This window comes from Ranitomeya imitator, chromosome 1 (assembly GCF_032444005.1).
Source record: "Ranitomeya imitator isolate aRanImi1 chromosome 1, aRanImi1.pri, whole genome shotgun sequence".
NCBI classification, from domain to species: domain Eukaryota; kingdom Metazoa; phylum Chordata; class Amphibia; order Anura; family Dendrobatidae; genus Ranitomeya; species Ranitomeya imitator.
In genome coordinates, this window is record NC_091282.1 from 778,250,171 (window position 1) to 778,270,303 (window position 20,133).

The following is a 20,133-nucleotide window of genomic DNA, read 5'->3' on the forward strand; positions in this document are numbered from 1 at the left end:
CCAAACCAGATCCCCAACACGAAGTCGGGGACCCACACAGCGTCTGCGATTAGCAAAACGTTGAGCCTTCTCCTGGGACAAGGTTAAATTGTCCACTACATGAGTCCAAATCTGCTGCAACCTGTCCACCACAGTATCCACACCAGGACAGTCCGAAGACTCAACCTGTCCTGAAGAGAAACGAGGATGGAACCCAGAATTGCAGAAAAATGGCGAAACCAAGGTAGCCGAGCTGGCCCGATTATTAAGGGCGAACTCAGCCAAAGGCAAAAAGGACACCCAGTCATCCTGATCGGCAGAAACAAAGCATCTCAGATATGTTTCCAAGGTCTGATTGGTTCGTTCGGTCTGGCCATTAGTCTGAGGATGGAAAGCCGAGGAAAAAGACAAGTCAATGCCCATCCTACCACAAAAGGCTCGCCAAAACCTTGAAACAAACTGGGAACCTCTGTCAGAAACGATATTCTCTGGAATGCCATGTAAACGAACCACATGCTGGAAGAACAATGGCACCAAATCAGAGGAGGAAGGCAATTTAGACAAGGGTACCAGATGGACCATCTTAGAAAAGCGTAACAAGAACAAGATACACGGCACTCTATAGATTAGTGAGTAGAGGTGCTCAAGTAGGGTTTCCAGCCCCTTAAATCAACTGTATCAAAAAACTTGGCACTCAATAATGCTTGTAGAAAATAAAGTCATTTATTTTGCATCAGGACAAACAGATCAGCTGTAGCTCGTATCTTGCTAAACGTTTTCGGTCCTTTGTGGACCTTCCTCAGAGCAAGTTTATCTAATGTAATACAGAGATTATACAAAATAGAAAAAAAGAAAAATAAGGATCAAAATAACAATCTGTCAATGTCAAAACACATTACATAACTCAATATAAGACAAAAAACATAAATTACTGCAATATATGTCAAAATGCTGAAATAACAGTGACTGCAGCTGTTAGACTAGTTTCCAGAGAGACAAGCTCAGAGCGTTTCCAGAGTGACAAAACACAAAACGTGACGTCCATTAAATAGTCATCAGTACCAACTTGAGATCCTAATGGAAAGGATATTGTGGAACGGAGAGGCGAACATATGTGCTCCTTATGGATCTAAGTGGGTGACGTAGATAAGCCGAGGTATCGTGATGCGTACTAGAGACGTGCCTAACAGAACAATGCCATAATCGTGCTCTGGTGTATCGTGCCAACATCTCATGATCTGGAGAAGAGAACGTAGTGTCAAAAGCAGAGTAATAAAACACAGAGGCAATCTCAACAGTTCAAGAGAAGTAAGATTACAAGGAAATACGGTGACAATGGGATAGCTGCCCATGTTGTGTGTCCTGTGATGCTAAATAGGCTGATACAAGAGAATAATCACCTGGAGCGTAGGATCTGGACATATACCCAGATGCATGAGTATGCTGACACTATATGTAGAGGCAAATTTCAGAGGCTGCAATGTTCAAAAAGAGATTCAATAAGAATAACCCAGGATATAAGGGAAATCTACCACATGGTAAGTGTAGGATAATGATGGACAAGCTTACCACTAATGGAGACCGTAACTGAGCAGATAAAGCTGCTTGGGCATACGATGTGCCCACACTGTGCACTAAAATGGGGAAACAGTGATGGGTCAGTGTAACGCACTCACATAATGGAGGGGCGTTTAGAGGGGGGAACTCCATGTGTGTGTGTGTGTGCTTACCGTTCTATTGCCTGGAGCGCTGGTGGCGTGCTGAGACGCTGAGGGAGTCACGCTGCAAGTGTGGCCAGAACTTCCGGGTAGTTAGCTAGGAGGGGGCGTATCACATGCAGCTGCACGTCAGGGCAGTCATGTGACCACAGTGGGTGTGTGCAGGCACAGGGTATTGTGAGCCTGTGTAAAGATACAGACGCTGCTGGCTCCATGTAGCAGAGGGAAATGAGTGTGTAGACACAGGAACTGATGTATGTGAGGGAATGGTAGCTCCTGGATTAAAAAGGAAGAGGGATGTAATACTAATGGTAACAAGGTTCCCAGGATGGGTGTAGTGTCATGTGCGGAAATAAACGTGGGCTATTGTGGCATGCACAGAAGCGGCTAGGAGAGAACATACTGAAGAAATAAAGCAATAGGTAATCTGCTATAGTATGATATACTATACCGTGGATAGCACGGGGTGCCCAAAAAGAGTGACTAAGTGCAGGACTAGCGGTTCTATGAGGAAAAAGAGAACATAGATTAATGAAAGCACATGGATAATACTATAGACTGCAACAAAGCATGAATTACAGTGCGAGGGTTCAATTACAATGAATTGAATGCAACATGATGGAATCACATATAAAATGATGATATCATATAGTTGTCCATAGATCACAGAAAACTGGAGGTGTCGTAATCTCTATTTAGTCCCCTAGGTTCCAGAGTCTGAAGGGTAAAAATCCAATACGCCTCACGTTTCTTTAACAGTTTAACCCTGTTCTGTCCCCTTCTGTTAATGTCCACTTGTTCTAGAACTTGGAACCTCAGTTGGGCCAGATTATGCCCTGCATTGTGAAAATGATACGGAAGGGGGAGATGGTTCTTCTTACACCTTATGTTAGATTTATGTTGTGATATCCTATCACGTATGGCTTGCGTGGTCTCTCCCACATATGCAAGGCTGCAAGGGCACTTGATCATGTAGACCACATACATGGAATCACAGGTGAAGAAGCCTTTCGCCGGGTAATCTATAGAGTGCCGTGTATCTTGTTCTTGTTACGTTTTCCTTCACACGGGCACCTATTCATTATGTCAAGTGAGACTTTCTTTTATAACGCTTCTGAAGCAGTTGAAATCGTTTCCAAAGTTACAGCATCGAGCGATTTCCTTCACACTCCCACTCAGGAGCTCAAGCACAGGGACCTGGAGAGAGAGACTAAGAGGGCGATTAATCTTGAATTACACACCATCACCATAGCTGAATACTTACGGGTTCAGCGCATCCCGAGGGGCCTGCGAGTCCCCCTCCAACCTACTTTCTTTAAAGAGGACAAAGAATACTGCACTAAATTTGAACAAATATTGAACAAATGTTCCTTCGACTTAATGACCTTAACTCTATCCTACCTACAAAAAAGTTTGGATACTGTAAATACTCAGATCTCCGCGTTAGAGAATCAACTATCAAGCACTATGTCACAGGAGCAGTACCAAGAAGTCAAATCCAAAAACCAAGCTACACTTCAAAGTCACCGACAAGAGCTGGAGAAGAAAAAGAGGGCAAAATTCCTGAGAGACACCGAGGACTACTTACAGAATCGAGTATACCAATGGAGGGACAAACAACATTCTTACAAACGACGCACCTCCCAAAGCTCTTCTGGCTCAACAGACAGCCGAACCGGTTTTACAAACAACTCTACTACAACCCCTTTTTTAGGGAACAGCCGAGGCCGGCAAAAAGGAAGACGAGGCGGGGGGGGGCAATGCCGCCGGGGACACAAGAACCCAAGTGACAACCAGATCCCAGGTAGGCAACCACCTCTAGTCATCAATATTTCTTCCAAAAGTCTAGATACACACCAACTCTCTTTATTACAAAAGGGCTTTTCCTTTTGTCCATCGTATAAATTTAATTTTTTTGAACTTAATCTAGACCTACAAAGATTCTACCGTAACCTTAGGTTAAAAGCTCACTTCTCTAAAAACCCGATGATTACAGCAGCCCATGATACTGCGGCCCTCTTACAGCTCAATGAGTTGGGTCTACGCAAGCCTAGCTCCTATATGCCACCCAAGGACAACCCTCCGATTGAGACATTTATCTCTCTGGTTGATAGGGACATGGACACCCTTAACCGTGAGGTCAATCAGGGTAAATTCCATCACCACACAAATTTAACCCGTGATGAAAAGATAGCACTAGAACAATTATCCACTGACAAATCCCTTATCATTAAACCAGCTGATAAGGGTGGGGCAATTGTCGTTATGGACAAAGCTGATTACATGGCGGAGGTTCAAAGACATCTCGGGGACACCAGGGTATATGAGGCCATCTCATATAATCCTACAAACACCATAGCCAACAAAATTCTATCTGTAGTTGACCGCCACCTACAAGAAGGCACCATAGATAAGAAACTTAGGAATTACCTCATCAAGACCGATCCTATCATTCCTATCTTTTATATATTACCCAAAATACATAAAAGATTACACAAACCACCAGGCCGACCGATAGTATCATCTACCGACTCCATCCTGTCCCCTTTAGCTATGACACTTGAGAAAATCTTAACACCCCTAACTAAGCAAACAAAATCGTTTCTCCTGGACACTAGTGACTTCATCAATCTTATTAAAAGACAGGGCCCACTTCCCCCAACGGCTATTCTCACCACCTGGGATGTGAGCAGTTTGTACACATCCATTACACATACCAAAGGGATGAGGGCCACTGATCGACTGTTGGCGGATGCCAACACTGACCCTAGGATTAGACGATTTTGTTCCGACCTGCTGGACCTTGTCCTCAGGGAAAACTATTTTATGTTCCAGGACACGTTTTACATTCAGCGACAGGGGACCGCGATGGGGTCTAATGTAGCGCCCCCGTATGCGGTGGCCTACATGGCGTCATTTGAGGAGGATTTTGTTTATAATCATCCATTATTCATGCAACACTCCAGATTGTGGCGGAGATTCATAGATGATATCTTTTGTATCTGGGACGGGCCAATAGAAACACTTTTACTTTTTGACTCTCACATCAATAGTATTTGGCCCGAACTCAAATTTACCCTGCAGTACAGTACGGAAATGATTAGTTTCCTTGATACCATGTTACAAAAGAACGCAGAAGGTACCCTTTCTATAGATCTGTTCACCAAAGCCACAGATAGGAACAGCTTACTAGAATATACTAGTTTCCACCCCCCAGCCATTAAGAAGTCCATTCCTATTTCACAGTTCCAGAGAGTCAAAAGGATTGTAACCCAGGAAGACACTAAGACTTGATGAAATGGAAGAGAAATTTTCCACCAGGGGCTATCCATCACAACTCCTGACCTCTGCAAGACATGCTACCCCCAGAAACAGGGTCTCCACTTCGCGCATACCCTTTGTTAATACCTTCCACCCTTACTCCAAGCGGGTCCAGGCTTCACTACATAAACATTGGAACATTCTCAGTAAGAGTTATCCTAACATCCCTGAGTTCCAACAACCGTTTCTCCCCTGCTACCGCCGACCCACCAACATTAGGGACAAACTGGTAAGGGCTGATATTGGGTCCAATATCAGGATTCCAAAACAGTTGTTTTTACAGTCACAGAGACAGGGTACTTTTCCCTGTCTCAAATGCCTCCAATGCAACAATATCCAGAAGGGTAATCATTTTTTTCACCCCCACACAGGCCAGGGTTACCCGGCGAAAGGCTTCTTCACCTGTGATTCCATGTATGTGGTCTACATGCTCAAGTGCCCTTGCGGCCTTGCATATGTGGGAGAGACCACGCAAGCCATACGTGATAGGATATCACAACATAAATCTAACATAAGGTGTAAGAAGAACCATCTCCCCCTTCCGTATCATTTTCACAATGCAGGGCATAATCTGGCCCAACTGAGGTTCCAAGTTCTAGAACAAGTGGACATTAACAGAAGGGGACAGAACAGGGTTAAACTGTTAAAGAAACGTGAGGCGTATTGGATTTTTACCCTTCAGACTCTGGAACCTAGGGGACTAAATAGAGATTACGACACCTCCAGTTTTCTGTGATCTATGGACAACTATATGATATCATCATTTTATATGTGATTCCATCATGTTGCATTCAATTCATTGTAATTGAACCCTCGCACTGTAATTCATGCTTTGTTGCAGTCTATAGTATTATCCATGTGCTTTCATTAATCTATGTTCTCTTTTTCCTCATAGAACCGCTAGTCCTGCACTTAGTCACTCTTTTTGGGCACCCCGTGCTATCCACGGTATAGTATATCATACTATAGCAGATTACCTATTGCTTTATTTCTTCAGTATGTTCTCTCCTAGCCGCTTCTGTGCATGCCACAATAGCCCACGTTTATTTCCGCACATGACACTACACCCATCCTGGGAACCTTGTTACCATTAGTATTACATCCAGGGCCGGCTCCAGGTTTTTGAGGGCCCCGGGCGAAAGAGTCTCAGTGGGCCCCCCCTTTAACACATACCCCGATTCATGATCGCATATAAACACAGCCATGTAGTATATAACACTGCCCATGTAGTATATAGCAGCCCACGTAGCATATAGCAGCCCATGTAGTATATAGCACAGCCCACGTAGTATATAGCAGCGCAGCCCACGTAGTATATAGCAGCCCACGTAGTATATAGCAGCGCAGCCCACATAGTATATAGCAGCGCAGCACACGTAGTATATAGCAGCGCAGCCCACGTAGTATATAGCAGCGCCACTCACTCAGGCACTGGTAGGACTAGGAGCTCCTCCTGAATCTGCCTCATAACTTCAGCAGCACGGCAGCCAGCCAGGGGCGGAGATCAGAGCAGAGAACGTGCTCTCTCTGCCCACAAACAATGTCACACTGGCTGCCTTCTCTTAACCCCTATGTGTGCCTGCCTGGCTGCACTGACTGAGTGAGAACATGCTTGTGTCAGAGCTGGCACATAGGGGTTAAGAGAACGCAGCCAGGCCCAGCAGTGACTTTGTGGGTGGAGAGAGCATGTTATCTTCTGCTCTGCTCTCCCAGCTGTATCTATGACAGCGTGAGTGGGCCCCCCTCTCTCCCCAGGGCCCCGGCATTTGCCCAGGTGCGCCGGGTGCTGACGCCGGCCCTGATTACATCCCTCTTCCTTTTTAATCCAGGAGCTACCATTCCCTCACATACATCAGTTCCTGTGTCTACACACTCATTTCCCTCTGCTACATGGAGCCAGCAGCGTCTGTATCTTTACACAGGCTCACAATACCCTGTGCCTGCACACACCCACTGTGGTCACATGACTGCCCTGACGTGCAGCTGCATGTGATACGCCCCCTCCTAGCTAAATACCCGGAAGTTCTGGCCACACTTGCAGCGTGACTCCCTCAGCGTCTCAGCACGCCACCAGCGCTCCAGGCAATAGAACGGTAAGCACACACACACACACATGGAGTTCCCCCCTCTAAACGCCCCTCCATTATGTGAGTGCGTTACACTGACCCATCACTGTTTCACCATTTTAGTGCACAGTGTGGGCACATCGTATGCCCAAGCAGCTTTATCTGCTCAGTTACGGTCTCCATTAGTGGTAAGCTTGTCCATCATTATCCTACACTTACCATGTGGTAGATTTCCCTTATATCCTGGGTTATTCTTATTGAATCTCTATTTGAACATTGCAGCCTCTGAAATTTGCCTCTACATATAGTGTCAGCATACTCATGCATCTGGGTATATGTCCAGATCCTACGCTCCAGGTGATTATTCTCTTGTATCAGCCTATTTAGCATCACAGGACACACAACATGGGCAGCTATCCCATTGTCACCGTATTTCCTTGTAATCTTACTTCTCTTGAACTGTTGAGATTGCCTCTGTGTTTTATTACTCTGCTTTTGACACTACGTTCTCTTCTCCAGATCATGAGATGTTGGCACGATACACCAGAGCACGATTATGGCATTGTTCTGTTAGGCACGTCTCTAGTACGCATCACGATACCTCGGCTTATCTACGTCACCCACTTAGATCCATAAGGAGCACATATGTTCGCCTCTCCGTTCCACAATATCCTTTCCATTAGGATCTCAAGTTGGTACTGATGACTCTCTATTTAATGGACGTCACGTTTTGTGTTTTGTCACTCTGGAAACGCTCTGAGCTTGTCTCTCTGGAAACTAGTCTAACAGCTGCAGTCACTGTTATTTCAGCATTTTGACATATATTGCAGTTATTTATGTTTTTTGTCTTATGTTGAGTTATGTAATGTGTTTTGACATTGACAGATTGTTATTTTGATCCTTATTTTTCTTTTTTTCTATTTTGTATAATCTCTGTATTACATTAGATAAACTTGCTCTGAGGAAGGTCCACAAAGGACCGAAAACGTTTAGCAAGATACGAGCTACAGCTGATCTGTTTGTCCTGATGCAAAATAAATGACTTTATTTTCTACAAGCATTATTGAGTGCCAAGTTTTTTGATACAGTTCATCTTAGAAAAGCGATCACAGACCACCCAAATGACTGACATCTTTTGAGAAACGGGAAGATCAGAAATAAAATCCATAGAGATATGTGTCCAAGGCCTCTTCGGGACCGGCAAGGGCAAAAGCAACCCACTGGCACGAGAACAGCAGGGCTTAGCCCGAGCACAAATCCCAGAGGACTGCACAAAAACACGCACATCCCGCGACAGAGACGGCCACCAAAAGGATCTAGCCACCAACTCTTTGGTACCAAAGATTCCAGGATGACCAGCCAACACCGAACAATGAACTTCAGAGATAACTTTATTGGTCCACCTATCAGGGACAAACAGTCTCTCCGCTGGACAACGATCAGGTTTATTAGCCTGAAATTTTTGCAGCACCCGCCGCAAATCAGGGGAGATGGCAGACACAATTACTCCTTCCTTGAGGATACCCGCCGGCTCAGACAAACCCGGAGAGTCGGGCACAAAACTCCTAGACAGAGCATCCGCCTTCACATTTTTAGAGCCCGGAAGGTACGAAATCACAAAGTCAAAACGGGCAAAAAACAGCGACCAACGAGCCTGTCTAGGATTCAACCGCTTAGCAGACTCAAGATAAGTCAAGTTCTTATGATCAGTCAATACCACCACGCGATGCTTAGCTCCTTCAAGCCAATGACGCCACTCCTCGAATGCCCACTTCATGGCCAGCAACTCTCGGTTGCCCACATCATAATTTCGCTCAGCAGGCGAAAACTTCCTGGAAAAAAAAGCGCATGGTTTCATCACTGAGCAATCAGAACCTCTCTGCGACAAAACAGCCCCTGCTCCAATCTCAGAAGCATCAACCTCGAGCTGGAACGGAAGAGAAACATCTGGTTGACACAACACAGGGGCAGAAGAAAAACAACGCTTCAAGTCTTGAAAAGCTTCCACAGCAGCAGAAGACAAATTGACCAAATCAGCACCCTTCTTGGTCAAATCGGTCAATGGTTTGGCAATACTAGAAAAATTGCAGATGAAGCGACGATAAAAATTAGCAAAGCCCAGGAACTTTTGCAGACTTTTCAGAGATGTCGGCTGAGTCCAATCATGGATGGCTTGGACCTTAACAGGATCCATCTCGATAGTAGAAGGGGAAAAGATGAACCCCAAAAATGAAACCTTCTGCACACCAAAGAGACACTTTGATCCCTTCACAAACAAAGAATTAGCACGCAGGACCTGAAAAACTGTTCTGACCTGCTTCACATGAGACTCCCAATCATCCGAGAAGATCAAAATGTCATCCAAGTACACAATCAGAATTTATCCAGGTACTCTCGGAAGATGTCATGCATAAAGGACTGAAACACTGATGGAGCATTGGCAAGTCCGAATGGCATCACTAGATACTCAAAATGACCCTCGGGCGTATTAAATGCAGTTTTCCATTCATCTCCTCGCCTGATTCGCACCAGATTATACGCACCACGAAGATCTATCTTGGTGAACCAACTAGCCCCCTTAATCCGAGCAAACAAATCAGATAACAATGGCAAGGGGTACTGAAATTTAACCGTGATCTTATTTAGAAGGCGGTAATCTATACAAGGTCTCAGCGAACCATCCTTCTTGGCTACAAAAAAGAACCCTGCTCCTAATGGTGACGATGACGGGCGAATATGCCCCTTCTCCAGGGATTCCTTCACATAACTGCGCATAGTGGCGTGCTCAGGCACGGATAAATTAAACAGTCGACCTTTTGGGAATTTACTACCAGGAATCAAATTGATAGCACAATCACAATCCCTATGCGGAGGTAGGGCATCGGACTTGGGCTCATCAAATACATCCCGGTAATCAGACAAGAACTCTGGAACCTCAGAAGGGGTGGATGACGAAATTGACAGAAATGGAACATCACCATGTACCCCCTGACAACCCCAGCTGGACACCGACATGGATTTCCAATCTAATACTGGATTATGGGCTTGTAGCCATGGCAACCCCAACACGACCACATCATGCAGATTATGCAACACCAGAAAGCGAATAACCTCCTGATGTGCAGGAGCCATGCACATGGTCAGCTGGGTCCAGTATTGAGGCTTATTCTTGGCCAAAGGAGTGGCATCAATTCCTCTCAATGGAATAGGACACTGCAAGGGCTCTAAGAGAAACCCACAACGCTTAGCATACTCCAAGTCCATCAAATTCAGGGCAGCGCCTGAATCCACAAATGCCATGACAGAATACGATGACAAAGAGCAGATCAAGGTAACGGACAGAAGAAATTTTGACTGTACCGTACCAATGGTGGCAGACCTAGCGAACCGCTTAGTGCGCTTAGGACAATCAGAGATAGCATGAGTGGAATCACCACAGTAGAAACACAGCCCATTCAAACGTCTGTGTTCTTGCCGTTTAACTCTGGTCAAAGTCCTATCGCACTGCATAGGCTCAGGTTTAAGCTCAGGTAATACCGCCAAATGGTGCACAGATTTACGCTCACGCAAGCGTCGACCGATCTGAATGGCCAAAGCCATAGACTCATTCAAACCAGCAGGCATAGGAAATCCCACCATGACATCCTTAAGGGCTTCAGAGGGACCCTTTCTGAACAGCGCAGCGCAGATTCATTCCATTGAGTGAGCACGGACCACTTTCTAAATTTCTGACAATATACCTCTATCTCATCCTGACCCTGACAAAGAGCCAGCAAATTTTTCTCTGCCTGATCCACTGAATTAGGTTCATCGTACAGCAATCCGAGCGCCAGGAAAAACGCATCGATATTACTCAATGCAGGATCTCCTGGCGCAAGAGAAAATGCCCAGTCCTGAGGGTCGCCGCGCAAAAAAAGAAATAACAATCAAAACCTGTTGAACTGGATCACCAGAGGAGCGAGGTTTCAAGGCCAGAAATAATTTAAAATTATTTTTGAAACTCAGAAACTTAGTTCTATCTCCAAAAAAACAAATCAGGAATAGGAATTCTTGGTTCCAACATAGCATTCTGATCAATAGTGTCTTGAATCTTTTGTACTCTTGCTGAGAGCTGATACACAAATGAAGACAGACTTCTAATGTCCATCGCTACACCTGTGTACTGAACCACCCAAATGTCTAGGGGAAAAAAAAGGCAAAACACAGTGCAAAGAAAAAAAAAATGGTCTCAGAACTTCTTTTTTCCGTCTATTGAGAATCATTAGTACTTTGGCTTCCTGTACTGTTATGAAAGGCAATTCAGTACTACAATGGACATAGCGGTCAGAGCACATACAGTGATCTGACAATAACCCAAAATCATAGAACGAGCTCTGAGACGTGGGAACTCTGCAGACCGCAATCCCTAATCCTCTCCAAACAACACTAGAGGCAGCCGTGGATTGCGCCTAACTCTGCCTATGCAACTCGGCACAGCCTGAGAAACTAACTAGCCTGAAGATAGAAAATAAGCCTACCTTGCCTCAGAGAAATACCCCAAAGGAGAAGGCAGCCCCCCACATATAATGACTGTGAGTTAAGATGAAAATACAAACGTAGAGATTAAATAGATTCAGCAAAGTGAGGCCCGACTTTCTTAACAGATCGAGGATAGAAAAGATAACTTTGCGGTCTACACAAAACCCTAAAGAAAACCACGCAAAGGGGGCAAAAAGACCCTCCGTACCGAACTAACGGCACGGAGGTACACCCTTTGCATCCCAGAGCTTCCAGCAACAAATTAGACAAGCTGGACAGAAAAAATAGCAAACAAATAGCAAAGAAGAACTTAGCTATGCAGAGCAGCAGGCCACAGGAATGATCCAGGGAAAAGCAAGTCCAACACTGGAACATTGACAGGAAGCCAGGATCAAAGCATTAGGTGGAGTTAAGTAGAGAAGCACCTAACGACCTCACCAGATCACCTGAGGGAGGAAACTCAGCAGCAGTACCATTTCCCTCCACCAACAGAAGCTCACAGAGAGAATCAGCCGAAGTACCACTTGTGACCACAGGAGGGAGCTCTGCCACAGAATTCACAACAGAAATCCCACTTATTAAACCTGACAGGGCACACCTGTGAATTGAAAACCATTCCCAGTGACTACCTCTTGAAGCTCATCAAGAGAATGCCAAGAGTGTGCAAAACAGTCATCAAAGCAAAAGGTGGCTACTTTGACGAACCTAGCATATAAGACATCATTTCAGTTGTTTCACACTTCTTTGTTAAATATATAATTCCACATGTGTTAATTCATAGTTTTGATGCCTTCAGTGTGAATGTACATTTTTCATAGTCATGAAAATACAGAAAAATCTTTAAATGAGAAGGTGTGTCCAAACTTTTGGTCTGTACTGTATATGTATGTGTGTGTATGTATATATATATATATATATATATATAAGCTGGCAGATGCCGCATACAGTATAGAATAGTTTAGAGTAGAATAGATATATACACATACGCTGCTCAAAAAAATAAAGGGAACACTTAACAGAATATAACTCCAAATAAATCAAACTTCTGTGAAATCAAACTGCATTTAGGAAGCAACACTTTGACAATCAATTTCACATGCTGTTGTGCAAATGGAATAGACAACAGATGGAAATTATTGGCAATTATCAAGACACACTCAATAAAGGAGTGGTTCTGCAGGTGGAAACCACATCTTAGTACTAATGCTTTATGGCTGATGTTTTGGTCACTTTTGAATGTGGGTTGTGCTTTCACACTCGTGGTAGCATGAGACGGACTCACACAAGTGGCTCAGGTAGTGCAGCTCATCCAGGATGGCACATCAATGCGAGCTGTGACAAGAAGGTTTGCTGTGTCTGTCAGCGTAGTGTCCAGAGGCTGGAGGCACTACCAGGAGACAGGCGAGTACACCAGGAGACGTGGAGGGGGCCGTTGGAGGGCAACAACCCAGCAGCAGGACCACTACCTCAGCCTTTGTGCAAGGAGGAACAGGAGAAGCACTGCCAGAGCCCTGCAAAATGACCTCCAGCAGTTCACAAATGTGCATGTGTCTGCACAAAAGGTTAATAACCGACTCCATGAGGATGGTCTGAGTGCCCAACGTCCACAGATGAGGGTTGTGCTCACAGCCCAACACCGTGCAGGACGCTTGGCATTTGCCACAGAACACCAAGATTGGCAAATTTGCAACTGGCTCTTCGCAGATGAAAGCAGGTTCACACTGAGCACATGTGACAGAGTCTGGAGACGCCGTGGAAAGCGATCTGTTGCCTGCATCCTTCAACATGACCTGTTTGGCAGTGGCTCAGTAATGGGGTGGGGTGGCATTTCTTTGATATATATTGTCACGATTCACACCGTGACCATCACCCCCACGTCACGGATCGGGGTTGACTTTAGGCCTACAGACGGCTATCACATGTGCAGGGGGCTTATCTTAGTTATCCCTCCACTGCTACAATGTGATGAAAAAACACAAGTTTATGGACGTCTTAGTTTACAGCAGGGGTTTATTCTAGTTATCCCACTGCTCTTCAATATACCACGAACTGCAGGGATTTATGTATATCCCGCTTTACAGTTCTGCTTGAGCTTGCAGCTCTCTGGCGCCCCCCCCCCTTACCCTCAGGTCAGATTAGGTACTGCACCTAGGGTAAATAGTCGCCAGAAAGGCTGCCTGCTATGTACTGGCTATTGGACACGCTGCAGCGAGGTGATAGAACTACTCCCACGCAGGCAGGAACAATAATTATCAATGCCGCAGTCGCTACAATGACTTCCAAAGGCACAGCACACGGTATGCTGCCACCAGCTTCGATTAAACGGGTCCGAAGCTAACCCAAAACAGTAGCGTAATTCCCTTCAGAAAACTTGTGGTACATTTTAGAGCAGGAAGAACGAACACTAGTAATTTATATATTTTACTCCGAAAGAAGGCAGTGTTTGTAAAAAGGCATAGAAAGATGTTACAATATGAGACAATTGAAAATATGTACAAGCAATTATAAAATAACATGGAATAAAGAAGAAAGGTAAAACTCACATGTTCTCAGTTCATGTCAGGCAAAACCATGCTGCAGGCAGAGCTCCCAAATATCCCAATGCATAGTACAGCTCCTCAGGCAAAAAAACTCAGACTGCTGGCTGGGTTAAGTGTGGGGGCTTATATACTCCAGTCTCGGGACATCACTAAGGGGCTGGTTAATGATATTCACTGAGGTCAGAGATCTTTACGTTTTCAGACCCTAGAGACAAAGAAATTCCTGACTGAGAAGGGAGGGGACCACAGATGGCGTTGCAGGATTGGTCACCTGCAGTTTAAAGCCACACCCTGCTGACACACTAGCTTCAAATTACCCAGTGTCTGCCATAGGGCTGGTTTGTTGTATTCAGGGGGGGGAAGAGGGGGGTTTTACAGCTGCCATGCTTTTGGGACCATGGTCAGAAGTGCAAAAATCCCTCAGCTATGGTTTTTACATTATCGTGACATACATTTTCCTCACACCTTCCCCTTTTGGTCTGCGCTAGGGAGGCAGAACCCCACGGTATGCCTCCATGCGCACCTCAGTAGGTTCACCCTGGCGGGCAGTCCATCTGCATTGCCATGCTCCCTGCCCGTTTTGTGTTCAATGGTAAAGTCAAACTGCTGAAGGGCAAGGCTCCAGTGTAGCAACCTGCCGTTGGTTCCACACATGGCGTTTAGCCAACGCAGAGGGTTATGGTTGATCACCATTGTGAAGGTGCGACCGTACAAGTAGGGCTCCAAGCGCTGCAGGGCCCAGACTATGGCCAGGCACTCCTTCTCAATGGTAGAGTAGGCCACTTCCCTCGGCAAAAGTTTCTGGCTCAGGTACAACACGGGGTGCTCTTGATCCTCCGAGTCAACCTGGCTGAGCACAGCACCAAGGCCAAACTCACTGGCGTCCGTCTGTACCATGAACGGTCGACTGCTTTCAAAACAGGGGCGTTGCACAGTGCTGTTTTCAATGCCTGGAAGGTCCCCACACAGCCATCGGTCCTGTTGATGATGTGGGGTAGCTTCTTCCTGGTGAGGTCCGTCAAGGGTTTTGCTAGGCTACTATAGTGCTGTACGAAGCGCCTATAGTACCCTGCAGTGCCCAGGAAGGATATCACCTGCTTCTTGGTCCTGGGGGTGGGCCAGTTTACGATTGCTCCCACTTTCTCAGGCCCTGGCTTTAGGGTGCCCCCGCCTACCCGGTGCCCCAGGTAGTGGACCTCACTCATGCCCATCTGGCACTTTCCCGGCTTGATAGTTAGTCCTGCTCGGTGAATTTGCCTGAGCACCTCCTCGAGATGCTGCAGGTGTTCCTTCCAGGAGGAACTGAAAATGGCAATGTCATCCAAGTACGCCACTGCGTACTTCTCCAGTCCCTGAAACAGGAGGTTGACTATCCGCTTGAAAGTGGCTGGGGCATTCTTCATGCCGAAGGGCATGACTGTGGACGCATACAGTTCAAAGGGCGTGATAAAGGCGGACTTCTGCGCCTCGGGGCTCAGAGGAATTTGCCAGTATCCTCGACTCAGATCCATTATTGTTAGGTAATCTGCGCCAGCTAACCTCTCCAGCAGCTCCTCGATGCGCAGCATTGGGTGCGCATCAGAGGCTGTGATGGTGTTGAGCCCCCTGTAGTCCACGCAGAACCGAGTGGTCCGATCCTTCTTTGACACGAGAACTACAGGTGAGACCCACGCACTCTTTGACCGTCGAATCACCCCCAGCTGTAACATCTCATCAATCTCCTGGTGCATAACCTGCTGCACCTGGTCGGAGATTCGATAAGGTGTTCGCCGTAGTGGGGCATGATTCCCGGTGTCCACCTTGTGGACTGCTAACTCAGTCCTTCCAGGTTGGTTGGAGAAAACGGCCCGGAAGGGTTCCAGCTTGGTCCGCAACTGCGACCGCTGAGGTTCGGTTAGTGAGGCACTTACCTCCACGTCCTCAATGGACCCACCGGCCTTTGCTTGGGCCAGCATGTCCAGGAGGGTGTCTTCCTCCCCATCTTCGGGCAAGCTGCAGACCGGTAGGACGAAAGGTTCTCATTCGTGATGAGCCTTCATCATGTTGACGTGAAAAACCTTTCGCCTACCCCGAGCGTGGTCAAGCGTGACCAGGTAAGTGACCAGGTTGAGCTGTTGGTGGACGACGTACGGGCCCTCCCAGGCTGCCTGAAGCTTATCCTTCGGCACAGGGACCAGAACCCACACCTTTTGACCCATGTGGTAGGTTCGCTCCCGGGCGTTCTGGTCGTACCAGTGCTTCTGGTCAGCCTGAGCCTGCGTCATGTTGTCATGCACCAACTGCGTCAAGGTCTGCATCTTGTCACAGAAGCGCATGACAATCCACTATGGACACTTCAGAAGGGTTCAGCTCCTCTTCCCAGGATTCTCTTACCAACCCAAGGGGTCCCCTGACTCGCCTGCCGTACAGGAGCTCGAAGGGGGAGAACCCCGTCGAGGCCTGTGGAACCTCTCAGTAAGCGAATAGCAGGTGTGGGAGATACCGCTCCCAGTCGCACCCTTGGGTCTCAACCAGCATGCATAGCATCTGTTTGATGGTACCATTGAAGCGTTCACAGAAGCCATTGGTCTGTGGGTGATACGCACTCGATACCAGGTGCTTCACCTGCATTCTCTTACAGAGAGCCTCCATTAGGTGAGATGTGAATTGGGTTCCTTGATCAGTAAGCATCTCCCTGGGAAATCCTACACGTGAAAAGATAGCCAACAGAGCATCCGCCACCTTATCTGTCTTCTAGTTGACGACAGAGCTACTGCCTCTGGGTACTGGGTAGCGTAGTCTACCACAGTAAGGATGTATTGCTTTCCAGAGCTGCTGGGGATGGCCAGCGGACCCACAATGTCCACCGCGATCCTCTGGAAAGGCTCTATCACTGGCAAGGGGATCAGGGGAGCCTTAAGAGCAGGCCCCGCCCTTTGACAGGTGATACAGGAGCGGCAGTAGTTTGACACATCTGTCCCCATCTTAGGCCAATAGAAGTGTTGAGACAGCCGGGCCTTAGTTTTGCTGATCCCCAAGTGTCCAGCTAGCGGGATCTCATGGGCAATCCGCAACAACTCACCCCGGAATTGCTGCGGGACGACCAGCTGTCTTTCCCTCAACCACTCCTTTTGTGATTCTCCGGGTACTGTCTACCGGTACAACCTTCCTCGTTCCCAGAATACCCTCTCCTTCTCAGTCCCAGAGGTGGGAGTCTCGGCGAGTTGTCTCAAACTCTCTAGGCTCGCATCTGCGTGCACAGCTGCCTGAAACTCCTGGCTAGGGGAAGCCAGTAGCAATGTCAGGGTCCCTTCCCCACAGGAACCCTCTGGGACCTGCTCTGGGTCCACCTCTGGTTCAGTCACAATGATGACTGAGGAGGGTTCGGAAGGCAGTTATCTGCGTTCTGGGCACTCTGACTGCGGGTGACAGCAGCTACGTAGGCTGTCTCCCCGGGGATTTTTACAGACCCATCAGCCTGCGCTGCTATGAGCTCTACCTCCCCATCCACCCCCAACACTTCAGGGGTAGTGCTACTTATGGGCCAGTTACCTTCCTCGGTGGCACTGGTCAATCTCATGGCATCACCTTTCTCACGGTTCCCATGCATCTCCCCATTTCCTGTAGCACAGACACTTGCCCCTTCTAGGGGTTCCTCAGCTGTCTCACTCCGCAGAGCGACGTGGCTGAGCACGCCTGTACCTATGGACACATTAACCTTTGCAGAAAAATGGTTATCAGGTTCAGTTGGCACAGGTACAACATTTTCACCAACAATCCTAGGGAAAAAATGGTTATCAGATGCATCATTACAAGATAAAGCATGGTCAGGTAACACATGTGATTTCCCATCATCATCAGGGTTAACGTTACCCTCATTAGCAGATTGGGGAGGGGTGTCAGGAACGTAGTATGCAACTATCCTCCCCAAATCAGTCCCCAACAAAACATCAGTGGGCAAATTATCAGACAGCCCCACTTCCTTCACCCCGCTCCTGGCACCCCAATCAATATAAACCCGGGACATTGGTAAAGGACAGCTGATGCCCCCAATCCCAGTGACAGATAGGGTTTTCTCCGGAATCATTTCTTCAGGGGCCGCCAGTTCGGGTCGGATGAGGGTTCGTTCAGCCCCGGTGTCCTTGAGGCCTGTAGCAACATGGCCTCCCACAGTGATGTGCTGTACATTGTCACACACCCTCCCAGTCACCCCACCCACCAAAAGAACTACTGCATTAGGCCCTGGGGCCTTGGCTGGGGGGTTCTTCTGCTTGTCTGGGCAGTAGGAACTGATATGGCCAGTCCGCTTGCAGAAGAAACACTGGCGAGGTTCGGTGGTAGGTCTGGTGCTGTTGGCCACGGGGACAGGACCTCTGGTGTGTTGGCTGGCAGGGGTACTGGCGTTGGTTTCAGGCTTACCCCCTCTCCAGCTGGTGGTGACTGGCTTCCGCACTTCCGATCTACGGTTGGCCTCATATGCATCGGCAATCTGCTCTGCTTTCGTCACGTCTTTGGGTTCTCTGTCCATCACGGAACTGTCGCACCTCAGCTGGGCAAAGATGTAAGAACTGGTCTTTGATCATCAGGTCTCCCAGCTGCTCAAAGGTGGTCACTGACAGTCCTTGGATCCACTGGTTAAAGTTGGTTCTGAGTCCATGCATCCACTGCGTCTCCAGACTCTGTCACGTCTGTCACATGTGCTAAGCTTTTATCTGTGAAGAGCACAGGGCGCCAGTGGCGAATTTGCAAATCCTGGTTCTGTGGCAAATGACAAGCTCCTGCACGGTGTTGGGCTGTGAGCACAACCCCCATCTGTGGACGTCGGGCCCTCATACCATCCTCTTGGAGTCATTTTTTTTTACCGTTTGAGCAGACACATGCACATTTGTGACCTGCTGGAGGTCATTTTGCAGGGCTCTGTCAGTGCTCCTCCTGTTCCTCCTTGCACAAAGGCTGAGGTAGCAGTCCTGCTGCTGGGTTGTTGCCCTCCTACAACTCCTCCGTGTCTCCTGGTATACTGGCCTGTCTCCTGGTAGCGCCTCCAGCCTCTGGACACTACTCTGACATTTTTTGGTTTTCACATGTACCCATTCAGATGGAGACGTTTATTCTCAGCGAGGTAAGGCAAGCGTAGGACCTGGTATAAGAGAGATGCCGTAAAGGGGCTACCAGGTACACATAAAATTGGCCATTTTTATGCGCTAAAAGCTCTCATCTTTCATATTTCTAGTGCAGTAATGCAGTTCAAATTTTGTGTTTTCAAGTTTGTATGTTCTAGCGCTGCAGTGTGCTGCCTTATTTACTTAACTATATACGAGTTGGCGACTCTATGTTCAGCACCTGTTCACACTTAGTCTATGTTTGGATGTGCAGGTCAGGTTTTTGAAATGTATTCTCTAGCCTTCTGATCGTGCACTCCGCCTCCTAGCTTCAGGTGTTTTAATTACAGCAGGTCCAATACTCATCCACAGAGAGAGAGAATTTTAGTCTAGTAAGAGGTTTTCACATGTACCCATTCAGATGGAGACGTTTATTCTCAGCGAGGTAAGGCAAGCGTAGGACCTGGTATAAGAGAGATGCCGTAAAGGGTCTACCAGGTACACATAAAATTGGCCATTTTTATGCGCTAAAAGCTCTCATTTTTCATATTTCTAGTGCAGTAATGCAGTTCAAATTTCGTGTTTTCAAGTTTGTATGTTCTAGCGCTGCAGTGTGCTGCCTTATTTACTTAACTATATACGAGTTGGTGACTCTAGGTTCAGCACCTGTTCACACTTAGTCTATGTTTGGATGTGCAGGTCAGGTTTTTGAAATGTATTCTCTAGCCTTCTGATCGTGCACTCCGCCTCCTAGCTTCGTGTTTTAATTACAGCAGGTCCAATACCCCTCCACAGAGAGAGATAATTTTAGTCTAGTAAGAGGTTTTCACATGTACCCATTCAGATGGAGACGTTTATTCTCAGCGAGGTAAGGCAAGCGTAGGACCTGGTATAAGAGAGATGCCGTAAAGGG

The 20,133-nt window shown here is 47.1% G+C and overlaps 1 protein-coding gene and 1 long non-coding RNA gene across 5 annotated transcripts; one reads left to right on the forward strand and one right to left on the reverse strand.

The window, feature by feature from the left end:
• Positions 1 to 677: 677 nt before the first annotated feature.
• Positions 678 to 1,787, reverse strand: LOC138647480 (uncharacterized). Its single transcript, XR_011314984.1, has 4 exons — positions 1,710 to 1,787; positions 1,549 to 1,613; positions 1,380 to 1,454; positions 678 to 1,217 (listed from the first exon to the last, which is right to left on the reverse strand). It is a non-coding gene; the product is annotated as an uncharacterized lncRNA (long non-coding RNA).
• A 978-nt stretch (positions 1,788 to 2,765) lies between these two features.
• Positions 2,766 to 8,147, forward strand: LOC138647488 (uncharacterized). Of its 4 annotated transcripts, XR_011314985.1 has the most exons (4): positions 6,964 to 7,111; positions 7,208 to 7,272; positions 7,367 to 7,441; positions 7,604 to 8,147. XR_011314985.1 is itself a non-coding variant. In XM_069736511.1 (3 exons), exons 1-3 carry the CDS (start codon positions 2,781 to 2,783, stop codon positions 7,718 to 7,720), a joined length of 891 nt encoding a protein of 296 aa, XP_069592612.1. In that variant the 5' UTR covers positions 2,766 to 2,780; the 3' UTR covers positions 7,721 to 8,147. The 4 variants fall into 4 exon arrangements, 1 of the variants encoding a protein (XP_069592612.1); XM_069736511.1 differs by lacking the exons at positions 6,964 to 7,111; positions 7,208 to 7,272; positions 7,367 to 7,441 and adding exons at positions 2,766 to 3,501; positions 5,914 to 5,966; XR_011314986.1 differs by lacking the exon at positions 7,367 to 7,441 and having other exon boundaries at positions 6,962 to 7,111.
• The last annotated feature ends 11,986 nt before the right edge of the window (positions 8,148 to 20,133 follow it).